This window comes from Schistocerca nitens, chromosome 3, assembly GCF_023898315.1.
Source record: "Schistocerca nitens isolate TAMUIC-IGC-003100 chromosome 3, iqSchNite1.1, whole genome shotgun sequence".
Taxonomy (NCBI): domain Eukaryota; kingdom Metazoa; phylum Arthropoda; class Insecta; order Orthoptera; family Acrididae; genus Schistocerca; species Schistocerca nitens.
The window spans coordinates 936,561,884-936,585,114 of record NC_064616.1 but is presented as its reverse complement, the minus strand read 5'-3'; the positions used below and the strand labels follow the sequence as shown (position 1 = coordinate 936,585,114).

The 23,231-nt window shown below is 43.2% G+C and overlaps 1 protein-coding gene across 7 annotated transcripts in view; it reads right to left on the bottom strand.

The window, feature by feature from the left end:
* The window catches only part of LOC126249014 (coiled-coil domain-containing protein 177), a 280,978-nt gene that overhangs the window by 73,347 nt on the left and 184,400 nt on the right, over nucleotides 1–23,231 (bottom strand). For all 7 annotated transcript variants that reach the window (XM_049950607.1, XM_049950605.1, XM_049950608.1 and 4 more), the window contains 3 exons: nucleotides 14,234–14,489; nucleotides 9,355–9,702; nucleotides 9,089–9,230 (listed from right to left, as the gene is read on the bottom strand). In XM_049950607.1, coding sequence (XP_049806564.1) covers nucleotides 9,089–9,230; nucleotides 9,355–9,702; nucleotides 14,234–14,489 — 746 coding nt within the window. The remainder of the gene's footprint in view (nucleotides 1–9,088; nucleotides 9,231–9,354; nucleotides 9,703–14,233; nucleotides 14,490–23,231) is intronic.

The window sequence follows — 23,231 nt, the reverse complement described above, 5'->3', positions numbered from 1 at the left end:
AATTTTGGTATCAGTCAATTTTCAACATTTTACACAATTCTTTCAATGACAGAGTTGGCTCTTCAAAGAAAATAATGATCAGTAGAGCTTATCTTCTAAGACTGCATAGACAACATTCATCTTAAATGACACACTATGTCTTTGTGGAAAATCAAATAATGGAAAGTCCAGGATAGAATAATAACTATATGAAAAGGACGGCTTGCTACTCACCACATAGAGGAGGTGTTGAGCTGCAGACAGGCACAATCAAAAAACTGCTAAGCATTTAGGTTCAGACAAAAAAGCCCTTCCTCCAAAATAGAAAACACAAACACACACAATCACAACTCTAAAATATTTCTGTTTGCTGATGACACTAGCTTGGTAGTAAAGGATGTTGTGTGCAACATTGAGTCGGTTTCAAATAGTGCAGTATATGACCTCAGTTCATGGCTTGTAGAAAATAAAATAACGTTAAATCACAGTAAGACTCCGTTTTTACAGTTTATAACACACAATTCAACAAAACCTGACGTTTTAATCTCACAGAATGGGCATATGATTAGTGAAACTGAACAGTTCAAATTTCTAGGTGTTCAGATAGATAGTAAGCTGTCATGGAAAGCCCATGTTCAGGATCTTGTTCAAAGACTTAATACTGCCATTTTTACTATTTGAACGGTATCAAAGGAGAGTGATACTTCAACACAAAAATTAGTCTACTTTGCTTATTTTCATTCACTTATGTCGTATGGTATTATGTTTTGGGGTAATTCTTCCCATTCTAGAAGGATATTTTTGGCTCAGAAATGGGTGGTTCAGGCAATAAGTGGTGTGAGTTCACGAACCTCTTGTTGACCTCTGTTCACGAGTCTGGGTATTTTGACATTGGCCTCTCAATATGTATATTCCTTATTGTCATTTCTTGTCACCAATATTAGTTTATTCCCAAGAATAAGCAGCTTTCACTCGGTTAATACTCGGCAGAAATCAAACCTCCATTTGGATCGGACTTCCTTAACTCTAATGCAAAAAGGTGTGCAGTATACTGCTGCATCCATTTTCAATAAGCTGCCACTCGAATTCAAAAATTAAAGGTTATAACATTTTGACGACGAGGATGGGATATTTTTTTTCCTGCGTTGTGGACTTGGGTGTTCGTGTCGGGGCAGATATGGAACAGCTTATGCAAGCGCTCATTGAACAACAAACACAGCTGACAGCTGCTATTCAGGCGTTGTCGACGTCGCTTACTCATCGTCTGTCTTCCTCTTCTCCGCCTCCGTTCCCTCCTTACGACGAGGCCGCTGAAGACTGGGAGGATTATGAAAAACATTTGCGGCAACACTTCTTGGCTTTCGGCGTTGTCGATGCTCCTATGTGTAAGTTGTTATTTCTATCTGGGATTTCCCCACGGATCTATCAGCTGCTATCTCAGTTAGCCCCTCTGCGGGAACCTGCCTATCTGTGCTTCCAAGAAATGTGTGAATTATTGTCTAACTATTACCGAAAAAACACCCACGTCGTTGCCGCCCGCGTGGCGTTCTACCGATGTCGTAAACAGCCCCATCAATCTTACCGGGCTTGGGCGGCGGAATTACACGGTCTGAGTAGGAAATGTCAGTTTGTCACGGACACTCATCATGAGTCTTATGCTGATTCCATGGTTCGGGATGCTATTCTACGGCTTGCTCCTGATAAAGAAGTTCGGCAATGTGCCTTACAACTGCCGAACCCGTCGTTGTCGGAAGTTCTCAGCATCGCTCAATCTTTTGAAGTGTCTCACGCTGCCGGTGCGCAAATAGACGCGTGGTGTGATGTGGGCGCTGTACAGACCTCTTTCGACGTGGACAATTTGCCTGTTTCACAGGGGAACGATGATGTGGCGGCGGTTCACTCGCGTCAACAACGTCGCGTGGGGCCCCCACGCTCGCAGCGAAAACAGCAACCACAGAAGCAGGTTCGTTCCGCATTTCCTTCTTGTCCACGTTGTTTCGTACAGCATGACAGGGCCACGTGTCCAAAACGTTGGGCCACGTGTAATTCCTGTAGGAAAAAAGGCCGCCCGCATCTCGTGGTCGTGCGGTAGCGTTCTCGCTTCCCACACCCGGGTTCCCGGGTTCGATTCCCGGCGGGGTCAGGGATTTTCTCTGCCTCGTGATGGCTGGGTGTTGTGTGCTGTCCTTAGGTTAGTTAGGTTTAAGTAGTTCTAAGTTCTAGGGGACTTATGACCACAGCAGTTGAGTCCCATAGTGCTCAGAGCCATTTGAAAAAAGGCCACATTGCTTCTGTGTGTCAGTACCCTAAAGTTCCTGTCGACGAGGACGAGGCATCGGACATGGATGTTAACTGTGTGCTTTCTCAAACAAATAAGTTGTTTGTTACTGTTCGTGTTCTGGATAAAGACATTCACATGCAAGTGGACACGGGCTCTGCAGTAACTCTCATTAATTCTCGCATGTATTTGGAGTTGGGCTCCCCTCCCTTGTCTCCCGTTACGCGAAATCTGCGAACTTATAATAAGCAGAAAATTCCTATCGTTGGCCAGTTTGATGTTTCCACTGCCTACAAGTCTGTTGTTAGGCCCCTCACGTTTTATGTGGTGGATCATGCGGGAACGGAAAACCTGTTTGGTTATGATGCTTTCCAGTTGTTCGTGTTCTCCATTGATGATGATGTGCACCTCATATCTGAGGATATTCCGTATCAACAACTGGATGGATTGTGTTCTGAATTCTCGTCCGTGTTCTCTGCTGGTCTGGGTCGGGCCAAGGATTTTGAAGCCCACATTACTCTTAAACCTACAGCTCGCCCTAAGTTTTTCCGGGCACGCCCTATTCCGATGGCGTTGCGTGCGCCTGTCAAGGCTGAGATCGACAGGTTAACAGCTTCAGGGATTCCCCTTCCTGTTACCTCCAGCGAATGAGCATCGCCCATCGTGGTGGTTTCTAAACCAAACAGGAGTCTGCGATTGTGCGGTGATTTTAAAGCCACTGTCAACGCTCAGAGCCTCATTGACACTTATCCTCTTCACCGTCCTGAGGAGTTATTTACCAAGCTCGCTGGGGGCCAGTTCTTTTCCAAACTTGACTTATCGGAGGAGTACCATCAGTTGCCATTGGATGCGTCTTCCAAGGAATTTCTCGTCATCAACACTCCTTGTGGGTTGTATCAGTACCAGCGGTTACCATTTGGCGTCGCTAGCGCGCCAGCCATTTTTCTGCGGTTTTTGGAACAGCTCACGGCTTCCGTTCCCGGCTACATCAGCTACCTGGATGACATTGTTGTCACGGGGGCCTCCACTGAGGAGCACCTTCGCAATTTGCGTTCACTGTTTCGGGTCCTGCATTCAGCTGGGTTGAAGTGCAATCTGGACAAGTCATAGTTTTTCCAACCCTCCATTGTGTATCTTGGTTTCCACTTGTCCCGTGAGGGTATACGTCCTCTACGACAGCACGTTGCGGCCATTACCGCTCCACCCCGGCCATCTACGGTCAAAGAACTTCAGACGTTTCTCGGCAAGGTTGCTTATTATCATAAATTCATTCCATACGCGGCGGCAGTGGCTCATCCTCTGCATCAGCTGTTACGCAAAAACGTTCCTTTCTGTTGGTCCGATGAGTGTGAGCAGGCTTTTGTCCACCTGAAGGCTCATTTGCAGTCGGCGCCTTGTCTTGCCACATTCCGTCCGGGTCAGCACTTGGTTCTGGCGACTGACGCGTCACAGTATGGCCTAGGGGCTGTTCTCGCCCATCGGTATGAGGATGGGTCGGAACGACCCATCGCCTACGCTTCCAAGACCCTCAACGATGCCCAACGGCGTTACTCTCAAATCGAAAAGGAGGCGCTCACTATCATTTATGCTCTACAAAAGTTCAGCGTTTTTTTGTATGGTTCTAAGTTTCACCTCAAGCCACTGGTCTCTCTGTTCAGCCCCTCGGCGTCGCTTCTGGATAAGGCAGCTCACCACCTGCAACGTTGGGCCTTATACTTGTCTCGTTTTCACTATGAGATTCACTATCGCCCCATGGCCCAGCACGCCAATGCTGACGCGTTGTCGCGTTTGCCGATGGGCCCCGACCCGGTTTTCGATCGAGATGAACTACTCTGTTTCCACATTGATGAGGAAGAACGTCGTGCGGTCGAGGGTTTTCCACTTACAGGTTCGCAGGTCATGTCGGCTACTGCGCGGGACACGGTCCTGCGTCAGGTGATCGGTTTTGTTCAACGGGGTTGGCCGGACAGGACCAAGGGCCGGGCATCGGATCCCCTTCGCAACTACCATGCCTTGCGCCTTCGTCTGTCTGTTCGTGTGGGTGTTGTTCTTCTGGCCACGGATGGCGCATCTCCACGGGTCGTGGTGCCTGCCTCTCTTCGCAAAGCTGTTCTCAAACTATTGCATGAAGGCCATTGGGGGATTTCTCGGACTAAGTCCCTGGCCCGCAGGCACGTTTATTGGCCTGGTATTGATTCGGACATTGCCCACATGGTCGCTGCATGTGATCAGTGTGTTCAACAACTGGCTGCACCTCGTACTATGCCCTCTCGGTGGCCTGATCTGGCGCAGCCGTGGGAATGGGTGCACGCTGACTTTGCCGGCCCCTTCCTCGGCACTTTTTGGCTACTGTTGATTGACGCCTTCTCGAAGTTTCTGTTTGTCGTTCGATGTCCGTCGCCCACCACTGCGGCGACGACGCTGGCTTTGTCCAAAATCTTTGCGCTAGAAGGTCTTCCATCCACGATTGTCATGGACAATGGCCCTCAGTTCTCTTCGCAGGCCTTCCATGACTTTTGTACTGGACAAGGGATTCATCATGTTACAGCACCGCCCCTCCATTCGCAATCGAATGGGGAGGTCGAGCGCCTTGTTCGCACTTTCAAAAGCCAAATGAAAAAATTCCTTAGTGATTTTTCCACAGATGACGCTCTGTTGCAATTTCTGAGTTCTTATCGCTTCACGCCTCTGGGTGATCGCAGCCCTGCTGAACTCTTGCATGGCCGCCAACCGCGCACTCAACTGCACCTGCTTCACCCTGTCAGGCCTTGTACTGTGTCCCCTAGTGCGGGAAAATACCCGGTGGGCGCCGACATGTGGGCACGGGGGTATGGATCCCACCCTAAATGGATTCCAGGGGTGGTCCAGGCTCTTCGCGGCTGCCGGCTTTGTGAAATACGTACGGACGACGGCATGGTTATTCGCCATTACGACCAGATGCGCCCACGAGTGGTGGCCACGCCGGTGCCACCGCCCCTTCTTTCATCTCCACCAGCCCAAGAAGCCAGTCCTGTCGCTGCTGCTGATCTTCCGGGCGTGTTGCTGCCGCCGACGTCGCTAACGCTTCCGGGTACGCCGGAACCGGCCCCAGTTGCGACGCCGCCTTCTCCGGGACCCATCTCGCTGGAGCACACCCCCAGATCCACGACACCTATGGATGCTGCTCCGGAGTTTTCACCCATCATCGCGTCCAGGAGGCACGTTCCACGCGCAAGCTTCCGTCCTGGACATTTTTGACCGTACTCTCGTGTTTCTCCGCGGGATCTTCTCGGGGCTTCCCAAGAGGCCATGGATGTCTCCGCACTGTCTGTGTCTCCAAGGAAGTGAGTGTTTTTTTTCAAGGGGGGAAAAGTGTTGTGACAGTGCCACAACATTTAAAAGTGCCGCTACATCAGTACACGAACGCGGCGACAGAGGTGCTCCGCAGCTCAACCGAGCGCGGGAGCGCCACCTGGCTATGAACGGCGCCGGCCGCATGTCACGGCACGGCAGTTGAATGACAGATACGGAGTTAGTAGTATGTAACCCGCTAGTGTTTCTACTTGTGCATATCCACGCAAATTATTAGTGATTAAAGGTTATAACAGACACATTCCATGACCTTGGAGATTTGCTCTTCAATTTGGTCCTACGGAACTTGACATGTAAATAAATAAATAAATAAATAAAAAACATGGCTACTGTCCCTGACTACTGGGGCCCGACCAATGGCCAGAGACAGTAGCCGTGCACGCACATGGAGGTAGATAGGGGTGTGTGTGTGTGTGTGTGTGTGTGTGTGTGTGTGTGTGTGTGTGGGTGCGCGCGCATTCTATTTTGGAAGGAGAACTTTTTTATCTGAAAGCTGTAATGTTTAGCACTCTTTTCATTGTGCCTGCCTACAACTCAGTTCCTTCTCTATGTGGTGAGTAGTAATCTATCCTTTCCATATTACACGTAAATTGAAGGTGGAGGGGGGAGAAAGTAAAGGAAAGGGACTACTGATGTCAGGTCCATCAGGAAGTTATGCAGAATCAGTGGTGATGAGTGAAAATGTGTGCCGGATCAGAACTCGAACCCAGGATCTCCTGCTTACTAGGCAGTTGCATTAACCACTGTGCCTCATAGACATGATGTTTATTGTTAACTGCACCAACTATCTTTGTATGCCACTCAGCTGTCCCACACTCACATCAAGCAGTACCTGCCCATGTCCTCCTAACTTGCTACTTAAAGATTACCTCAGGATGTCAGATGTAATTGTGCATCCTCACTGAAGAAGGTGGATTCATTGTCCATTGAAGTAAATCAATTATATGAATTCATGGCGTCTGTTCTTTCAGACATGTCCACAAGAACAAGAACAGACACAATGCAAAATCTGCAGCTGTGATACATCATATGTAAATTAAAGATGGGAGGGGACGGAGGGAGAAAGGAAAGAAAAGGAAATATTGATATTAGCTGCATTGTGACATTACGTGGAATCAACAATGGTAAGTGATAATGTGTGCTAGACCGGGACTCGAACCCAGGATCACCTGCTTACTAGATAGTTTGCATTAACCACTGCGCCACCCAGACATAGCATTTATCAAAGTTGCATAGACTACCTCGGTACACCTCTCCACTGACCCATACCCCCACCTAGCACCACCTCTCCACAGTCCCTTTCTGTGTCCTCCATGCTTGCTACTTAGAGATTGTGCATCTGCGCTGAAGAAGGTGGATTCGTCTTTCCACACTTGCACACTTCCACGCAATGTATCACATTACCAGTTGCAAGAAGCCAATATCTTATATTTACCCACACATACTGGGCATGTAGTTAGGGCATTAGTCAAACAGAATACATTTCCTGTGAACTTTGGTGTAGCAAATGAGAGTATCTGAAAAATTGAATCTTTCAGTTGGACTACAAGGCATGACTGAATGGTTTAAAAGATAGTTGATTGCCAATGAATCATGAAGATTTGCCTATATGTCACCTCTAAACATAGCTGCAATCAGTCAGAAAGATATTTTTTTATTAATTATATTATTTACATACATGAAAATGTAAAAAAAGGAGCCATCTTTTAAACACATCACTGTCTCTCACTGTTTCAGTGTAACAGGATAATAATAAATAACAAAAACTGGGTTCATGAATTTTGTTCCACTTCTCCCCACTTTTACAAGATTTCACACAGTACCAAGTCTTGGACGAACATTACAGTCAGTTTGTGAAATTAAAGTCCAAGGAATGTGGCTACAAAGCAACTTAAAATAGAATTGTCATGTTAAAGCTCTTCAAACAAAGCTTTCAAAAGCTTTTTATCCTATTTATGCCTAATTCACAGTGAAGCACATCAGCAGTGATTCACATTATGAACTGATTTCTTCATTGTGGACTAACCTTCAGGGGAAACTCTTCCACCAGGAGAGAGAGCGAGAGAGAGAGAGAGAGAGAGAGAGAGAGAAGAAAATGCTATACTTATTCAGCTCCAGTGGGTAGTCGTGTCTTCACACATGTGTATTTTACACAGAATGCATGACATCATTAGCTGCCAGAGGCCAAACTCCACACTTGGTCCACTTCCATTTATTATATTTATCAATGATCTGACCCAGTGCTTTCAGAAAGGTCTACCAGTAATGTTAGCTGATGACACCAATATACTGTATTCATATCACTATGTTAATTAACTCCAAAACACAGTTTCTAATACAAACTCCAACTGGAAAATTCATTAAACAGGAACAAACTGTTACAGAATAAAGACAAAACTGCACACCAGTACATAAATTTTCACTTACATTAAGGTCAGATGATACCAGATTTGAAAACATGCCTATAAACCAAGTGGTATCCACTAAAACACTAAATTCCTCAAAATTTGGATAGATGACACTCTACAGTGGGGCATACATTAAAAAAAAGTTACTAAAGGACTGACAATTCCCTTCCAATTGAAACGATGAACAATTGCTCGGAAGTATAGATGTGTGTGTATGATAACATAAATTTTCAGTTGGATACTTCATGTGCATGTGGACTCTGCCCTATGACACAGCAACTATAGGAGCATTTTCAACTGTGGTAACACCATTTTAAGACACTATAGTTACCAGGGTGGGATACTTTCTGATATTGAGTTCTCTGACAGTGTATGCTTGTTACTTTAAAATATAACATGTGAGAAGCATTAACTATCATTGTGCTGCTACGTACGAATGTCCACACAGTCACTGCTGTATGTTAGACATAGCGGCCACTTTTAGGTATAACAGTTTAACTGTAGAGTTTAACTAGTAAAGTAACTTTGTTTTTGTCCTTTAATAAAGCTTTTGATAGATTATCACATAGCAAGGTTGGCTGGGAGACCCACAAGGTTAGGACACAGCCTACTCATTTCAATTAGTATCAAGTGGGCCACATCGAATTACATCCAGCAGTGTCACATGCACTCACTCCATGAGACACTGCGGAGAGGTTTGGAATTTAATCCAGAACATTGACAATGAGGAACTTTATGCCTCCTCTCCTTGCTGGTCAAATAAATTTCTTCCATCCTCAGTATTCAAACTGGCTACCACTGAGTTGTACACCACCTCCCATGTGTGTCCCAGGTATACATTAGTGAAGTCAGCTATGGAGGTGGGTAGAGTTTAACTTTACATGAAACGTGGGCTACAAGATGTGATGATGCTTCTTGAAGAGAACTGAAGCCAGTCATAATAAAATAATCTTTAGGACCCAGACAATGAAAACAAAAACCGGTACAAATTTAATGAGTTTCTTGAACTCAAGACACTTTTGTCGCAGCTTAAAAAAGTCTTAGTTATGAAAGTGGATCACAAATTCTCTACCTGCTCTCTTTCTTCTCGATCACGTTCCCACAGCAAATGCGCTTGGTGAGCAAATTGATCGCTCGCACGTTCCATTTCTTTCTTGAATGCCATTGACATCAGGATCCGTCGATCGTGTTCAGGTATGTGAAGATTTTCAGAGCTGAAGAAACAAAAGACTTAGAAGTGGTTTATGGTACACTCAATGTAAATGTATTTTGTGGAGTTTGTCACTTCATTATTATGAGAGTACCAGCATGCATGTAATTGTTTAACTTACAATTTACCTGAAACTATCAATCTTCCATGGGTTAGAGTAGCACGCTAATGTTGAAATGTTTGTGTCTCCACTACTGTTGTTGTTGGAATCATAGCTAGATCTAAGTTTACAGCACAGACCTTGGTTTTTATCCTCAGAATTCCATATCTGAGATAAGGATTTTGTTTGTTCTTTATCAGAATAAGGAGATGGTACAGGCCAGCATAATTTCTGTTTTGTCTTTCCACATGGACTTCTATGTCTATTACTCCCACAATGTTTTGTTCTTTTCCCAGAAACCGTTGGTGAATCTGCACTAGATATGGAAGATGCTGAAGTTTCAGTTGTAGAAGGCTGGTATATTTCTGGCCCTGACCTAAATATCAAAAATTTTAAAGTGACAGACTTTGTAAATAGCAAAGACATATTTAATATTACATTATATTTACTTCTGTAGTATATTAAAACATTCTAATTATTTTTGTTCAAACTCAAGTCACATCTATACTTCCACTAGTAATGTATACTATGAGTGTCTACCAATGACAAATGCAATTTATCTCGTATAATCTGCTGGACTTTCAAGGCAAGAATGATCTTAAGTTGTCTACTGCATACAAATGTACTTACTAACAAATACTGTGGATTTAATTTGTATACTACTTCTTTCCGCACCATTTAAAATGAAGCAACTGTGGTCTATGCTATTTATTTCTTATAGCAAAATCTTTTTCTCTGGTTTGTTCCTACATGTAGTAGATACAGAGGTAGGACAAAAATATTGAAACACCACCAAAGGTGCATGCTTGAACATAAATGCAAATGCAAGCCAAGCCTGCAGGTGGTGCTGTTGTATTTGTCTACGAACGGCACTTGAGCAATTTCCTCAATATGTTACAAGTGTCAGTTATGGTCAGAACAGTGTTCTGTGTAGTTGAGAGTGCATTATGTTGGACATAAGAGAATTCAAATCAAATGGCTCTAAGCACTATGGGACTTAACATCTGAGGTCATCAGTCCCCTAGACTTATAACTACTTAAACCTAATTAACCTAACGACGTCACACACATCCGTGCCAGAGGCAGGATTCGAACCTGCAATCGTAGCAGCGGCGCGGTTCCGGACCGAAATGCGTAGGACCACTAGGCCACAGCGGCCAGATTAAGAGAATTCAAACATCAGAAAATTGTTGGTGCTTCAGTAGCCAAGGTAGCTGAAGTGTTTGGTGTTTCAAGAGGCACTGTATCAAAGATTTCGACCACATGCAGGGACAATGGAAAAACATCATCCACTGAGTCATAATGCAGACAAAAGTGTGTGTTGAGTGATCACAAGAGATGGTCATTGATGTGAATTGCGACAAAAAGTAAGGGGACAACAGCTGACAAAGTCACTACGGAACTGAACTTTGCACTCACAAACCCTGTCAGCACCAAAGCAACATGAAGGGTGGTGCATAATCTTGGAATTGCAGGGGGGGCTGGAATTCCAAAACCACACCCATAACAGGAAAACATGGGACCAAAGCCATAAACCCTGGGCTATGGAGCAATGGAAGAAAGTCAGTTTGTCAGATGAGTCTTGTTTCCAGCTTCTGGCATCCCAAGACTGCAATACAGACAGCTTGCAGCCAAGAGTGAAATGTCATGGGGGTTCAGATATGATTTATCCAGCTATATAGTGATCTTCCTTGGTCTCCATTGTTACTCTGCAATGTTGCATTGCTGCCAAGGATTATGTGACCATTTTGGCTGAGCAAGTCCACCCCATGGTACAATGTTTGTCACCCAATGGTGATGCCTTGTTCCACACCTTGCATCACCCAGGATTGGTTTTTTGAGCACCAGGATGAACTGTTGTATCTCTCCTGGCCACCACAATCCCCATATCTCAGTACTGAGTCTTTGTGGTCTACTGTGGAGAGAAGGGTGCATGATCATTATCCACCTTCAACATCATTACCTGAACTTGCCACTATTTTGCAGGAAGAATGGTATGAGATTCCCTTAAAAGTCATACAGGACCTATACAGGGTGTTACAAAAAGGTACGGCCAAACTTTCAGGAAACATTCCTCACACACAAATAAAGAAAAGATGTTAGGTGGACATGTGTCTGGAAACGCTTAATTTCCATGTTAGAGCTCATTTTAGTTTCGGCAGTATGTACTGTACTTCCTCGATTCACCGCCAGTTGGCCCAATTGAAGGAAGGTAATGTTGACTTTGGTGCTTGTGTTGACATGCGACTCATTGCTCTACAGCACTAGCATCAAGCACATCAGTACGTAGCATCAACTGGTTAGTGTTCATCATGAACGTGGTTTTGCAGTCAGTGCAATGTTTACAAATGCGGAGTTGGCAGATGCCCATTTGATGTATGGATTAGCACGGGGCAATAGCCGTGGCGCGGTATGTTTGTATCGAGACAGATTTCCAGAACGAAGGTGTCCCGACAGGAAGACGTTCGAAGCAATTGATCAGCGTCTTAGGGAGCACGGAACATTCCAGCCTATGACTCGCGATTGGGGAAGACCTAGAATGACGAGGACACCTGCAATGGACGAGGCAATTCTTCGTGCAGTTGCCGATAACTCTAATGTAAGCGTCAGAGAAGTTGCTGCTGTACAAGGTAACGTTGACCACGTCACTGTATGGAGAGTGCTACGGGAGAACAAGTTGTTTCCGTACCATGTACAGCGTGTGCAGACACTATCAGCAGCTGATGGGCCTCCACGGGTACACTTCTGCGAATGGTTCATCCAACAATGTGTCAATCCTCATTTCAGTGCAAATGTTCTCTTTATGGATGAGGCTTCATTCCAACGTGATCAAATTGTAAATTTTCACAATCAACATGTGTGGGCTGATGAGAATCCGCACGCAATTGTGCAATCACATCATCAACACAGATTTTCTGTGAACGTGTGGGCAGGCATTGTTGGTGATGTCTTGATTGGGCCCCATGTTCTTCCACCTACGCTCAATGGAGCACGTTATCATGATTTCATATGGGATACTCTACCTGTTCTGCTAGAACATGTGCCTTTATAAGTACGACACAACATGTGGTTCATGCACGATGGAGCTCCTGCACATTTAAGTTGAAGTGTTCGTATGCTTCTCAACAACAGATTCGGTCACCGATGGATTGGTAGAGGCGGACCAATTCCATGGCCTCCACGCTCTCCTGACCTCAACCCTCTTGACTTTCATTTATGGAGGCATTTGAAAGCTCTTGTCTACGCAACCCCGGTACCAAATGTAGAGACTCTTCGTGATCATATTGTGGACAGCTGTGATACAATACGCCATTCTCCAGGGCTGCATCAGCGCATCATGGATTCCATGCGACGGAGGGTGGATGCATGTATCCTCGCTAACGGAGGACATTTTGAACATTTCCTGTAACAAAATGTTTGAAGTCACGCTGGTACGTTCTGTTGCTGTGTGTTTCAATTCTATGATTAATTTGATTTGAAGAGAAGTAATAAAATGAGCTCTAAGATGGAAAGTAAGCATTTCCAGACACATGTCCACATAACATATTTTCTTTCTTTGTATGTGAGGAATGTTTCCTGAAAGTTTGGCCGTACCTTTTTGTAACACCCTGTATTTATCTATTCAGAGATGACTGGAAGCTGTTTAGGATGTCCATTTTCCCACACCCAGAAGCTGTTTTGAATGCCAGTTTTCTTACATTGTATTAAGGATGGTAATGTGTCACGTTTACGGAGTATCCATATTTTTGTCCACCTTCCCCTCCCCCCTTCCCCCATACATTTGTAGGTTTATCATCACTTATAAGCACAGATAATTAAAAAGTCTTCTACAGAAGAAAGTAAGTTCACTGCTTGTCTCAAGTCACAGAACTCACACCTCATGGAATTATGAAAACAGTCCACTGTTTTCAAGAAGCCACTAACTTTATGTACATTATTTTTGATCTTCCTCTAAAATAACAATTACACATTGTATAACAAGGGATCAAATATTATTTCAGTAATACAACTTACAAAGTAGGTATTAAGTCACAAACCACTTATTCAAGCACTGACACACCAACTGAAGCATATTATTTTTTGTGTGGCTGGTCAATATAAACACATATATTACATAAATATTTTGTTCTGTCATTTTATTTAGTCACTTACTTGTTGAACACCAGCCACTACTTCACTTTAATTTGTTTCACTCTCTTCCCAGCACTGTTTTTGAAGAATTCCTTACAAATGAAATAAATAAATCAACTATAAACCAAGTTGTAGCCATTCTACTTGCATTTTGGAGTATCTAGATTTTGTACCCAGGGAGATTTCTTGTTCGTATGACACGAGAGGTGGCTGACTAAAAAATGACATGACTTGTGTAACTTTCATTAAACTCAATAAAGGTTGCCATTTATGTCGACTATAAGACACAAACAAGCTTTAAAGTCCTTTCTTATACGTTTTCTTCTTTTTTCATATGACAGATCTATCATGTCAGTTCTTATCAATCAATTAGTAATAGGTAATGCTTTATTTCTTGTATCTGTAAATTTGTAACAACTGATGTTCTCTATTACTTTGGTTTCACTAATTATAGCCCCCAAGATAAACCATTACTCTCTATTTATTCAGTAATTTTTGCTGTTGGCTCATGCAATGCCTCCCCCCCCCCCCTTTTTTCCTTAAATATGCAGATATTCTGAAGCAACACCTTCCATATGTAAGCTCTGACATTATGACATCAAAGTGTTACATAATAATGATGAACATCACATTGCAGGTTAATATCTTGAAAGACTTGAAATACAAGACTTTTACAGATTAATTAATAATAAAAGGAAGTCTTGCTCCTTTCACTGTGTGCATTTCTAATAGCCTTTACAATATACACCAGAGCTTCTTGAAAGCTTCAAACTGACCTGTCATTTGTCACTACATATCTGGACAAATGATTGCCACAAAGGCCGCCAGCAGTCAAGTAAGTATGCCTCTTTCTTACAGATACAGTTGGTGAAGGTGCAGTTGATGTTGCAGCTGAGCTTCCATATCTATCTTCTGCAGAACTTGTTACTCCATGAGAAACTCTATGTTTAATATGATTCTGATAACTGTGAGTTTTTGACTGCACACTCTTAATTTTGTTATTCTGTTTCTTGTTGTGTCTTACTTCTGAAGCTGCAAAAAATAATAAAAGTTGAGGTAAATTGTTATAACTAAAACTCTCCAAACAAAATTTCAGATTTTAATTTCACAAACCAATTTCAAAGCATTGATACAGATCATGGCACACAAACAAAATATAGTTTTTTCACTATTACTTTTGTACTAGTAAGTAAGTGTCATCACAGGCAGGCAAAAAAATTACTACTCCTGAAATCTTGTTACAGAAATAGCAATATATTAGCCATTGCAGTACTGGGTTTACTCCATGCCTATAACTGGATAATTCATAGATTCCTTAGGCCCACCTGTAAAACATTTTCAAATGAAGTGAAAATAACAGAGAATAAGACAATAGTTTTGTAGAAGAGTTAAGAGCATTATTGTGATTATAACTGGGAAACCCTTCTCCACAAAAACTACAAATTCAAACACAGAATATTCTGAAATACTGTTGGGGTGACAACTGTAAATTGAATAATAAATGCAAAATTGTCCAATTGTAACCACATGGATTGACTCTCATTTAGGGTACATTGCTTCAAGTCTATTCACATAAGAATAATTATATTTTCCTGTCTGACTACAATCTTATTGATCCCAGTGCCAAATACACTCCTGGAAATGGAAAAAAGAACACATTGACACCGGTGTGTCAGACCCACCATACTTGCTCCGGACACTGCGAGAGGGCTGTACAAGCAATGATCACACGCACGGCACAGCGGACACACCAGGAACCGCGGTGTTGGCCGTCGAATGGCGCTAGCTGCGCAGCATTTGTGCACCGCCGCCGTCAGTGTCAGCCAGTTTGCCGTGGCATACGGAGCTCCATCGCAGTCTTTAACACTGGTAGCATGCCGCGACAGCGTGGACGTGAACCGTATGTGCAGTTGACGGACTTTGAGCGAGGGCGTATAGTGGGCATGCGGGAGGCCGGGTGGACGTACCGCCGAATTGCTCAACACGTGGGGCGTGAGGTCTCCACAGTACATCGATGTTGTCGCCAGTGGTCGGCGGAAGGTGCACGTGCCCGTCGACCTGGGACCGGACCGCAGCGACGCACGGATGCACGCCAAGACCGTAGGATCCTACGCAGTGCCGTAGGGGACCGCACCGCCACTTCCCAGCAAATTAGGGACACTGTTGCTCCTGGGGTATCGGCGAGGACCATTCGCAACCGTCTCCATGAAGCTGGGCTACGGTCCCACACACCGTTAGGCCGTCTTCCGCTCACGCCCCAACATCGTGCAGCCCGCCTCCAGTGGTGTCGCGACAGGCGTGAATGGAGGGACGAATGGAGACGTGTCGTCTTCAGCGATGAGACTCGCTCCTGCCTTGGTGCCAATGATGGTCGTATGCGTGTTTGGCGCCGTGCAGGTGAGCGCCACAATCAGGACTGCATACGACTGAGGCACACAGGGCCAACACCCGGCATCATGGTGTGGGGAGCGATCTCCTACACTGGCCGTACACCACTGGTGATCATCGAGGGGACACTGAATAGTGCACGGTACATCCAAACCGTCATCGAACCCATCGTTCTACCATTCCTAGACCGGCAAGGGAACTTGCTGTTCCAACAGGACAATGCACGTCCGCATGTATCCCGTGCCACCCAACATGCTCTAGAAGGTGTAAGTCAACTACCCTGGCCAGCAAGATCTCCGGATCTGTCCCCCATTGAGCATGTTTGGGACTGGATGAAGCGTCGTCTCACGCGGTCTGCACGTCCAGCACGAACGCTGGTCCAACTGAGGCGCCAGGTGGAAATGGCATGGCAAGCCGTTCCACAGGACTACATCCAGCATCTCTACGATCGTCTCCATGGGAGAATAGCAGCCTGCATTGCTGCGAAAGGTGGATATACACTGTACTAGTGCCGACATTGTGCATGCTCTGTTGCCTGTGTCTATGTGCCTGTGGTTCTGCCAGTGTGATCATGTGATGTATCTGACCCCAGGAATGTGTCAATAAAGTTTCCCCTTCCTGGGACAATGAATTCACGATGTTCTTATTTCAATTTCCAGGAGTGTATATAACACAATATGTATTATCTTAGTCTCTGAAGACAATAAAATGCTTTTCATTTCAGACAATGACACTAAATACAAGGGAGTGCTCTAATATGCATTTGGCTTATAAATAGTATACCTGCTGCCAGTCATTAAAAACTGTAATTATTACATTTTCTAGCAAAAGAACATTGCTCTGCAAGAGTCTGTGTTTTTCTCCATTTCTTCCTAGCTTGAGCTAACCTTTTTGTTTCTGCTTACTTACAACATCAAACAACCTCCATAATTTGTAATAAAATCTTCTTGTATTTATTGTTGTATCAACTACCTAATTCATGAACAAGCACTGCAAGAAACCCAAGACCTCTTACTGCATTGACATGACATGGAAATATTCAATTTCAAATTCATAATTTGTGTTACAGATCTTTCTCTGCTTCTACATTTCTCCTCCTTCTGATGCTTCTTCCAGTGCCAAGGTAAGTATTCGTGAATCCTTTAGTACACTTCCTGTTAACCCATCCATTCTTCCAATATTATCATGTTGCAAACAGAACTAAGTCTGAATCCGAAAGCAAGTCCATCACTGAAGTATAGCACTTGGCATTGCAAGCATGTTTCTTACGAACACCAATGTGCAGTTATAACAGAAAAGAACTGACTTCCTGAACAGAGTACCACTATTTATACAAACATCAAATATTCTGGAATACACAAATACTACAGACATAAAACATTCATAAACGTCACTTCACTGTGCAGTCTAAGTAATATCACTATTCCTCATTTTCCTAATTAGTTTTCATGTTTGTTTTCCTATCTTTTGGTGTTTGGCCTATATGTTCTGAAGCAGTTTACATGCATTGTTTGATGTACATTTGCTTTCACAGTTGATTTACTGCTGAAGCAGGTCAGGCCAGTGTGTGGTCCCCTCCTATGCTGCTGATTGCCCAGGTTCACTACAGCCCAATTTCCTGACTGCTATGATGTTTCATAAAACTGTTGAGCAGTCAGTTTGAACCAGTCTCACAACATTGGGAACCAGTAATCTTGTGCAGTTCCTTTGTCAGGAAATCCCATGGAATGTGCACAGCAAGCCTTAGGTTTCTGCCTCCTGATGATGGAGATTGCTGCCAGCTGCTTTCCCCCCACACTAGGTACTGGTCAGATCAGTGTTACACATAGCATAATGTGCAGTGTGCTAGCAGCACTGACTCAGAGGGTAAAGCACTTGTAGACAGCCAAGTGCCCTCCTCCTAACCTCTCCAATGCGCAGCCCTAAGATGAGGTGCCTGTCCAGGGTCACCCCCAGATACTTTGCAGGGCAAGACCACGAGATGAGGTCTCCCATAACACGCACTGGCTGGAAGTCCAATGGCAGTCTGCACCATATAATTATTATGGGCTTGCTTTTCACAGCATTGAATTTCAAATGCCACTTAGTGGCCCAGGCACCTAGCACATAGCATACTGCCTGGGAACAATGATGCAAGACATCAACTTTTAGGCACCAAGTATAGTGTGTGGTATCATCTGTGAAACATGCCAGTGACACACTATCCATCTTTGGGATGTCTGAAGTACACAGAGAGTACATTTGGGGGTCAAGGACAGACATCTGCTGCATTCCCATTAGCATAGGCCTCACTGTGAAGATGCCACTTCTGAAGTGGACACTGAATATGTGATTATGCAGGTAAGACATTGTGAGCCTAATGTGTGGCATTGGTACCCTCAATACAAAGAGTTTTTAGAGGAAGCCCTCATGTCACACACAGTCAAAGGCCTTGGAAATGTTGAGAAGTACTGCCCCAGAGTACGCTGGACACACCAAGGCTCCCATCATGTCATCAACAAGATGCAGAAGTTGTTGTTGTGCACTGTGACCACCAGAAACCAAAACGGTTCAGGTGGTACAAACATCTTGCTACTAATGTGCTCCTTTGAACATATAGATACTCAAAGGCTTCTGAAATGGTAGGAAGTAGTATTATAGGTTGCTAGTTTTGCAGGAGTCTAACATCATTTCCATGTTTAGGAATGGAAACTACCTCTGTATGTTTTCAGGTAGTAGAGTAGTCAACAGTCCTTAAGATATGTTTTAAAAGTTTAGTGATGGGATGGAGGGTGCCAGATGCCACCTACTTAAGCATAGCAAATTCCACTAAGTCACAGCCTCCACCCTTCCTCAGGTTTAGATTACAAAGTTGTATTCCCACTTCCTCCTCAGAAATAGCATTTCTGGTATTACCTGCTGCCTCATCCATGAGAAATAGAACTAATCTGTGCCACACAATATGACTGTGACGGCTTGAAGCTGTCTGCAAATGTGTCAGCCAAGATGCTAGCCTTGGGATCAGGTTCACAGACAACTTCTCTGCCAACTTGCAGGAGAGGAATCCATTGTTCTTTCCTAAGGAATTGCTTTATAGTTCTCCAGGCAGTGTCACTGTTAATGTGAAGTGTGGCTACCTTGCCTGCCCAATCCTTACTTCTGTGGTTTTCCACTGCCACCTTTATCTCACACTCCAGCTGACTGAGGTGGCGTTTTGTGGTGGGGTGTCTCATTAAGTGCCATTCTTGGAAGGCTCTATATCTTTGTGTTATGGTTTACAGTATCTCAGGGGGCAGCTGGCATGATTGATCACTTGCCCCTCTCAGTCCCCTGGGACTAGCAGCATCTACTGCTGGCAGTGTCATTTCAGTTAGCTGCATTATACACTGAAGCACCAAAGAAACTGATATAGGCATGCTTATTCAAATACAGAGATATGTGAACAGGCAGAATACGGCACTGCGGTTGGCAATGCCTATATAAACAGAAAGTGTCTGGCGCAGTTGTTAGATTGGTTACTGCTGCTACAATGGCAGGTTATCAAGATTTAAGTGAGTTTGAGCATAGTGTTATAGTCGGCACATGAGCGATGGGACACAGCATCTCTGAGGTAGTGATGAAGTGGGAATTTTCCCATATGACCATTTCACGAGTGTACTGGTGTACTGTGAATGTCAGGGTGTGGCCGGAAAGAGATCTTGCAAGAACAGGAACAACGACGAATGAAGAGAATCATTCAATGTGGCAGAAGTGCAAGCCTTCCACAGATTGCTGCAAATTTCAATGCTGGGCCACCAACAAATGTCAGCATGTGAACCATTCAACAAAACATCATTGACATGGGCTTTTGGAGCCAAAGGCCCACTCGTGTACCCTTGATGACTACACAACACAAAGCTTCAAGCATTGCCTGGGTCTGTCAACACCAACATTGGACTGATGATGACTGGAAAAATGTTGCCTGGTTGGGTGAGTCTCGTTTCAAACTGTATCGAGCAGATAGATGTGTACAGGTATGTAGGCAACCTCATAAATCAATGGACCCCTGATATGTTTAGATATGACTCTGGCAGATGACACATTTGTCGGCATCCTGTCTGATCACCTGCAGCCATTCATGTCCACTGTGCATTCCGACGGACTTGGGCAATTTCAGCAGGACAATGCAACACCTCACACATCCAGAATCGCTACAGAGTAGCTCAAGGAACACTCTCCTGGGCCACCGAACTCCCCATGCATGAACATTATTGAGCATATCTGGGATGCCTTGCGACGTGCTGTTCAGAAGAGATCTCCACTCCCTCGTACCCTTATGGAATTATGGACAGCCCTACAGGACTTATGGTGTCAGTTCCCTCCAGCACTACTTCAGGCATTAGTTGAGTCCATGCCACATCATGCTGTGGCACTCCTGCATGCTCATATTCCTCCATGATGTGTCAACACTGAATACCTGTAACCTTCTTAGTTCAAGAAGATATTTTTTTCTTTGCTACCCACTCCAGTAGTAATCCCTGCTTTAGCCATATCATCTTGATAAAATGCAGGAACAAATTTTATGATTAACTAATGATGTACAACATAAATCAGTTAAACTGTTAGGATTTCACACTGACTCCAAATTAAGCTGGGAGCACCATATCGTCTATGTCTGCAAGAAAACAGCTCGACTGCACCATCTCAGGTAGAAACTGACAGATGGAGTCAATAATTAGTATCTGAATGGTGTAGTCTGGTCTTTTAGAGCCACACATTTACTACTGCATACTGATAGGGGTCATTCCTATTATATCAGTGAAATTCTGAAAATAATAATAATAATAATAATAATAATAATATGGGTACTCAGCCTAATGAGCAAAGTGAATACTAAGGAACACTGCCATTTCTTCTTCATAAAGCCAGAGATACTGACACTTATAAACCTATATATTTATACAGCATTATGTCAAAAGTAGCTAAAGTGGGTTTAACACCGGTGAAAAAATACACAGTCTCAACACTAAAGGCAAGCTGGACTTTTACATACTGAGACACAGACTGACAAAGACCAAAAACTCACACAAAACAACAAACATTAAATTTCTTAATAAACCTAAATTCTGCTTGGTTCTTGTAATATAACAACTTAAGTTTTATGACTGTTTGTTGGAACATCCAGGTAACAGACCTTTTTGAAATCAACAATGCAGGGGCAGCTTTTAAGTATATTGGTAAAGTAGTAGAACTAAATTTTAAGATTTTTCTGTGAAAGTAACCATTTTATCAATCACACATTTAATGCAAAATTGTTAAGGCTTTCATGGCTACTAATTGATATATTGGCTGTTGGCTTCTGTCTTGGAGTCCAACCCTGCCAACAGCAATCGTGGTTGAACCTTTGACAATGTCAGCCACTCATGCTGGAAAAAAGTCAGGAAAATCAATAAACAAATACTGGCTGAAGGTCCCAAGACAAAAGCCAAAATGCAATATGCATATTTAACAATCAAACCCATTCCACTGTAAGCGTCAATGGTTACTAAGGAAATATTTTAGCAACAACCAGTAATATTAGGAATATAATCCACAGCAGTGCATTTTGAGAGTCAAGCTCCCATCATATTGCTGTCTAAGCTAATCCTACATAAAATGCACTTCAGAAGCATTCAAGGTCAAAATGTAAAAACAGATACAACTATTTGGGCATGAATTTCTCGTTTTAATTTAAAAATAATAACAGATTCTATGCTCTGCTTATCCGTGTTACTGCACACCCACCAAAGTGTTCCTACCACAAGGCAGTAAACACTGGTCACATCAGCTGCCACTCTGTGCACTGCTACTTTGTAAACATGTGTTCAGCTCTGACAGACAGTACTGAGCTCTCAGTCATTCCATAAGTTTCCAAAAATGTTACAAAGGGCATGGGGAGGACCATGCCAATGGCTGTCTGTGCCAAGTCACTCATACTTTTTGTACCAGCACCAACCTTAAAAAATGTCTAAAAACCATTGAAGAAGGCACTACCATTCTTGCCAGTTTGTTTATCAAGCACATTATTAAACTTAACACAGTGTCTTGCTAAGTGTCAAGTGTCAAGTTGCTCAAGCAGGTCGAGTTTCTTTCCTTTCTTATCTACACGTTTAAACTCTAGGTCCACTTCTATGCCTTCCAGGGAGTGACTAGTCTGCATGCTCCCTATACCTTGTCAAAAAATTCCTGCCTTTTTCTCCTATCAATTTTGCTTCACATGATATGCTTTGTATTTTATAAACACCTGCCTGTTCAAATTTACTCATCCTGTTGCCAACTTCATACTTTAAATTATATCTCATTAAATGTTTTGCTATGAATGGCAACTGGATGTTGTATGGCCAAAAAATGTTTGACAGGTTCTGTGAAATTTGTCTTAAATATGTTAATGTGGTATTTGACAGGATATAGGTAACATGTAGATGTTTTCAGACTGGGCAACTATAACAGACAGGTGGTTGCCTAGCATACACATGAAACTAGTCATCCCCTAAAAGCACAAATGTCTTAGAGATGGCACATGTATATAAGGAAGGAAAGAAACTCAATCTGTTTGAGGAACTTGAAATAGCAATCCACTGAGTTAAGTTTGATAATTCACTTAATAAACAAATAGGCAAGAATGGTAATGCCTTCTTAGTACAGTAAATGTGAATCATTTGGCACAGACAACCATTGGTGTGGTCTTGCTCCATGTCCAAATAACTGTATTTGTTTTTATATTTTGACTCTGAGTGCTTTTGAAGTGCATTATGTGTAGGATTAGCTTAGATAGCCAGATGATGGGAGCTTGACTCCCAAAACACATTGTTGTGGACTATGTTCCTAATATTATTGGTTGTCTGCTAAAATATTTATAACAATTACCTTAACAACTGCTACCTCTGGACCTTAAGATGGACAGTAATAGAATGCCTCTTGAGTGCATCAATATCAACAATGAAATACAAAACTCATGCATAGAATGACAACTGCAATTGAAAATCTACAACAACAAAGTGCAACATATGCTTGCTTGAAGACAGCCACATAAGAATGTTACTTGATAAACTATACTAGCCAAGTTAGCAGCATTGTAAAGCCCAGAGCAATAACAAAAAATCATGGAAAATGTAGATTTAGAAGGCAAAATGTTGTATGAAATTTATTTCATCATCTGTGAAAATGTTGCAGATAATGAGGCACATAACAAAGCTGATGTTTGTTTTGGAGATTTCACAAAGTTTTTAGAACTAAAAAAATTGAAAAATATTATTATTGTTACCATTACTCATCAACACACTTTAATTAACAGTTTATCTATTAACAAAAAAAGAAGAAAAACAAATGCAAAGCTTAAAATATTTGTTGCAGATTATATAAAATGCCAACTGGCAAGCTGATTTAAGT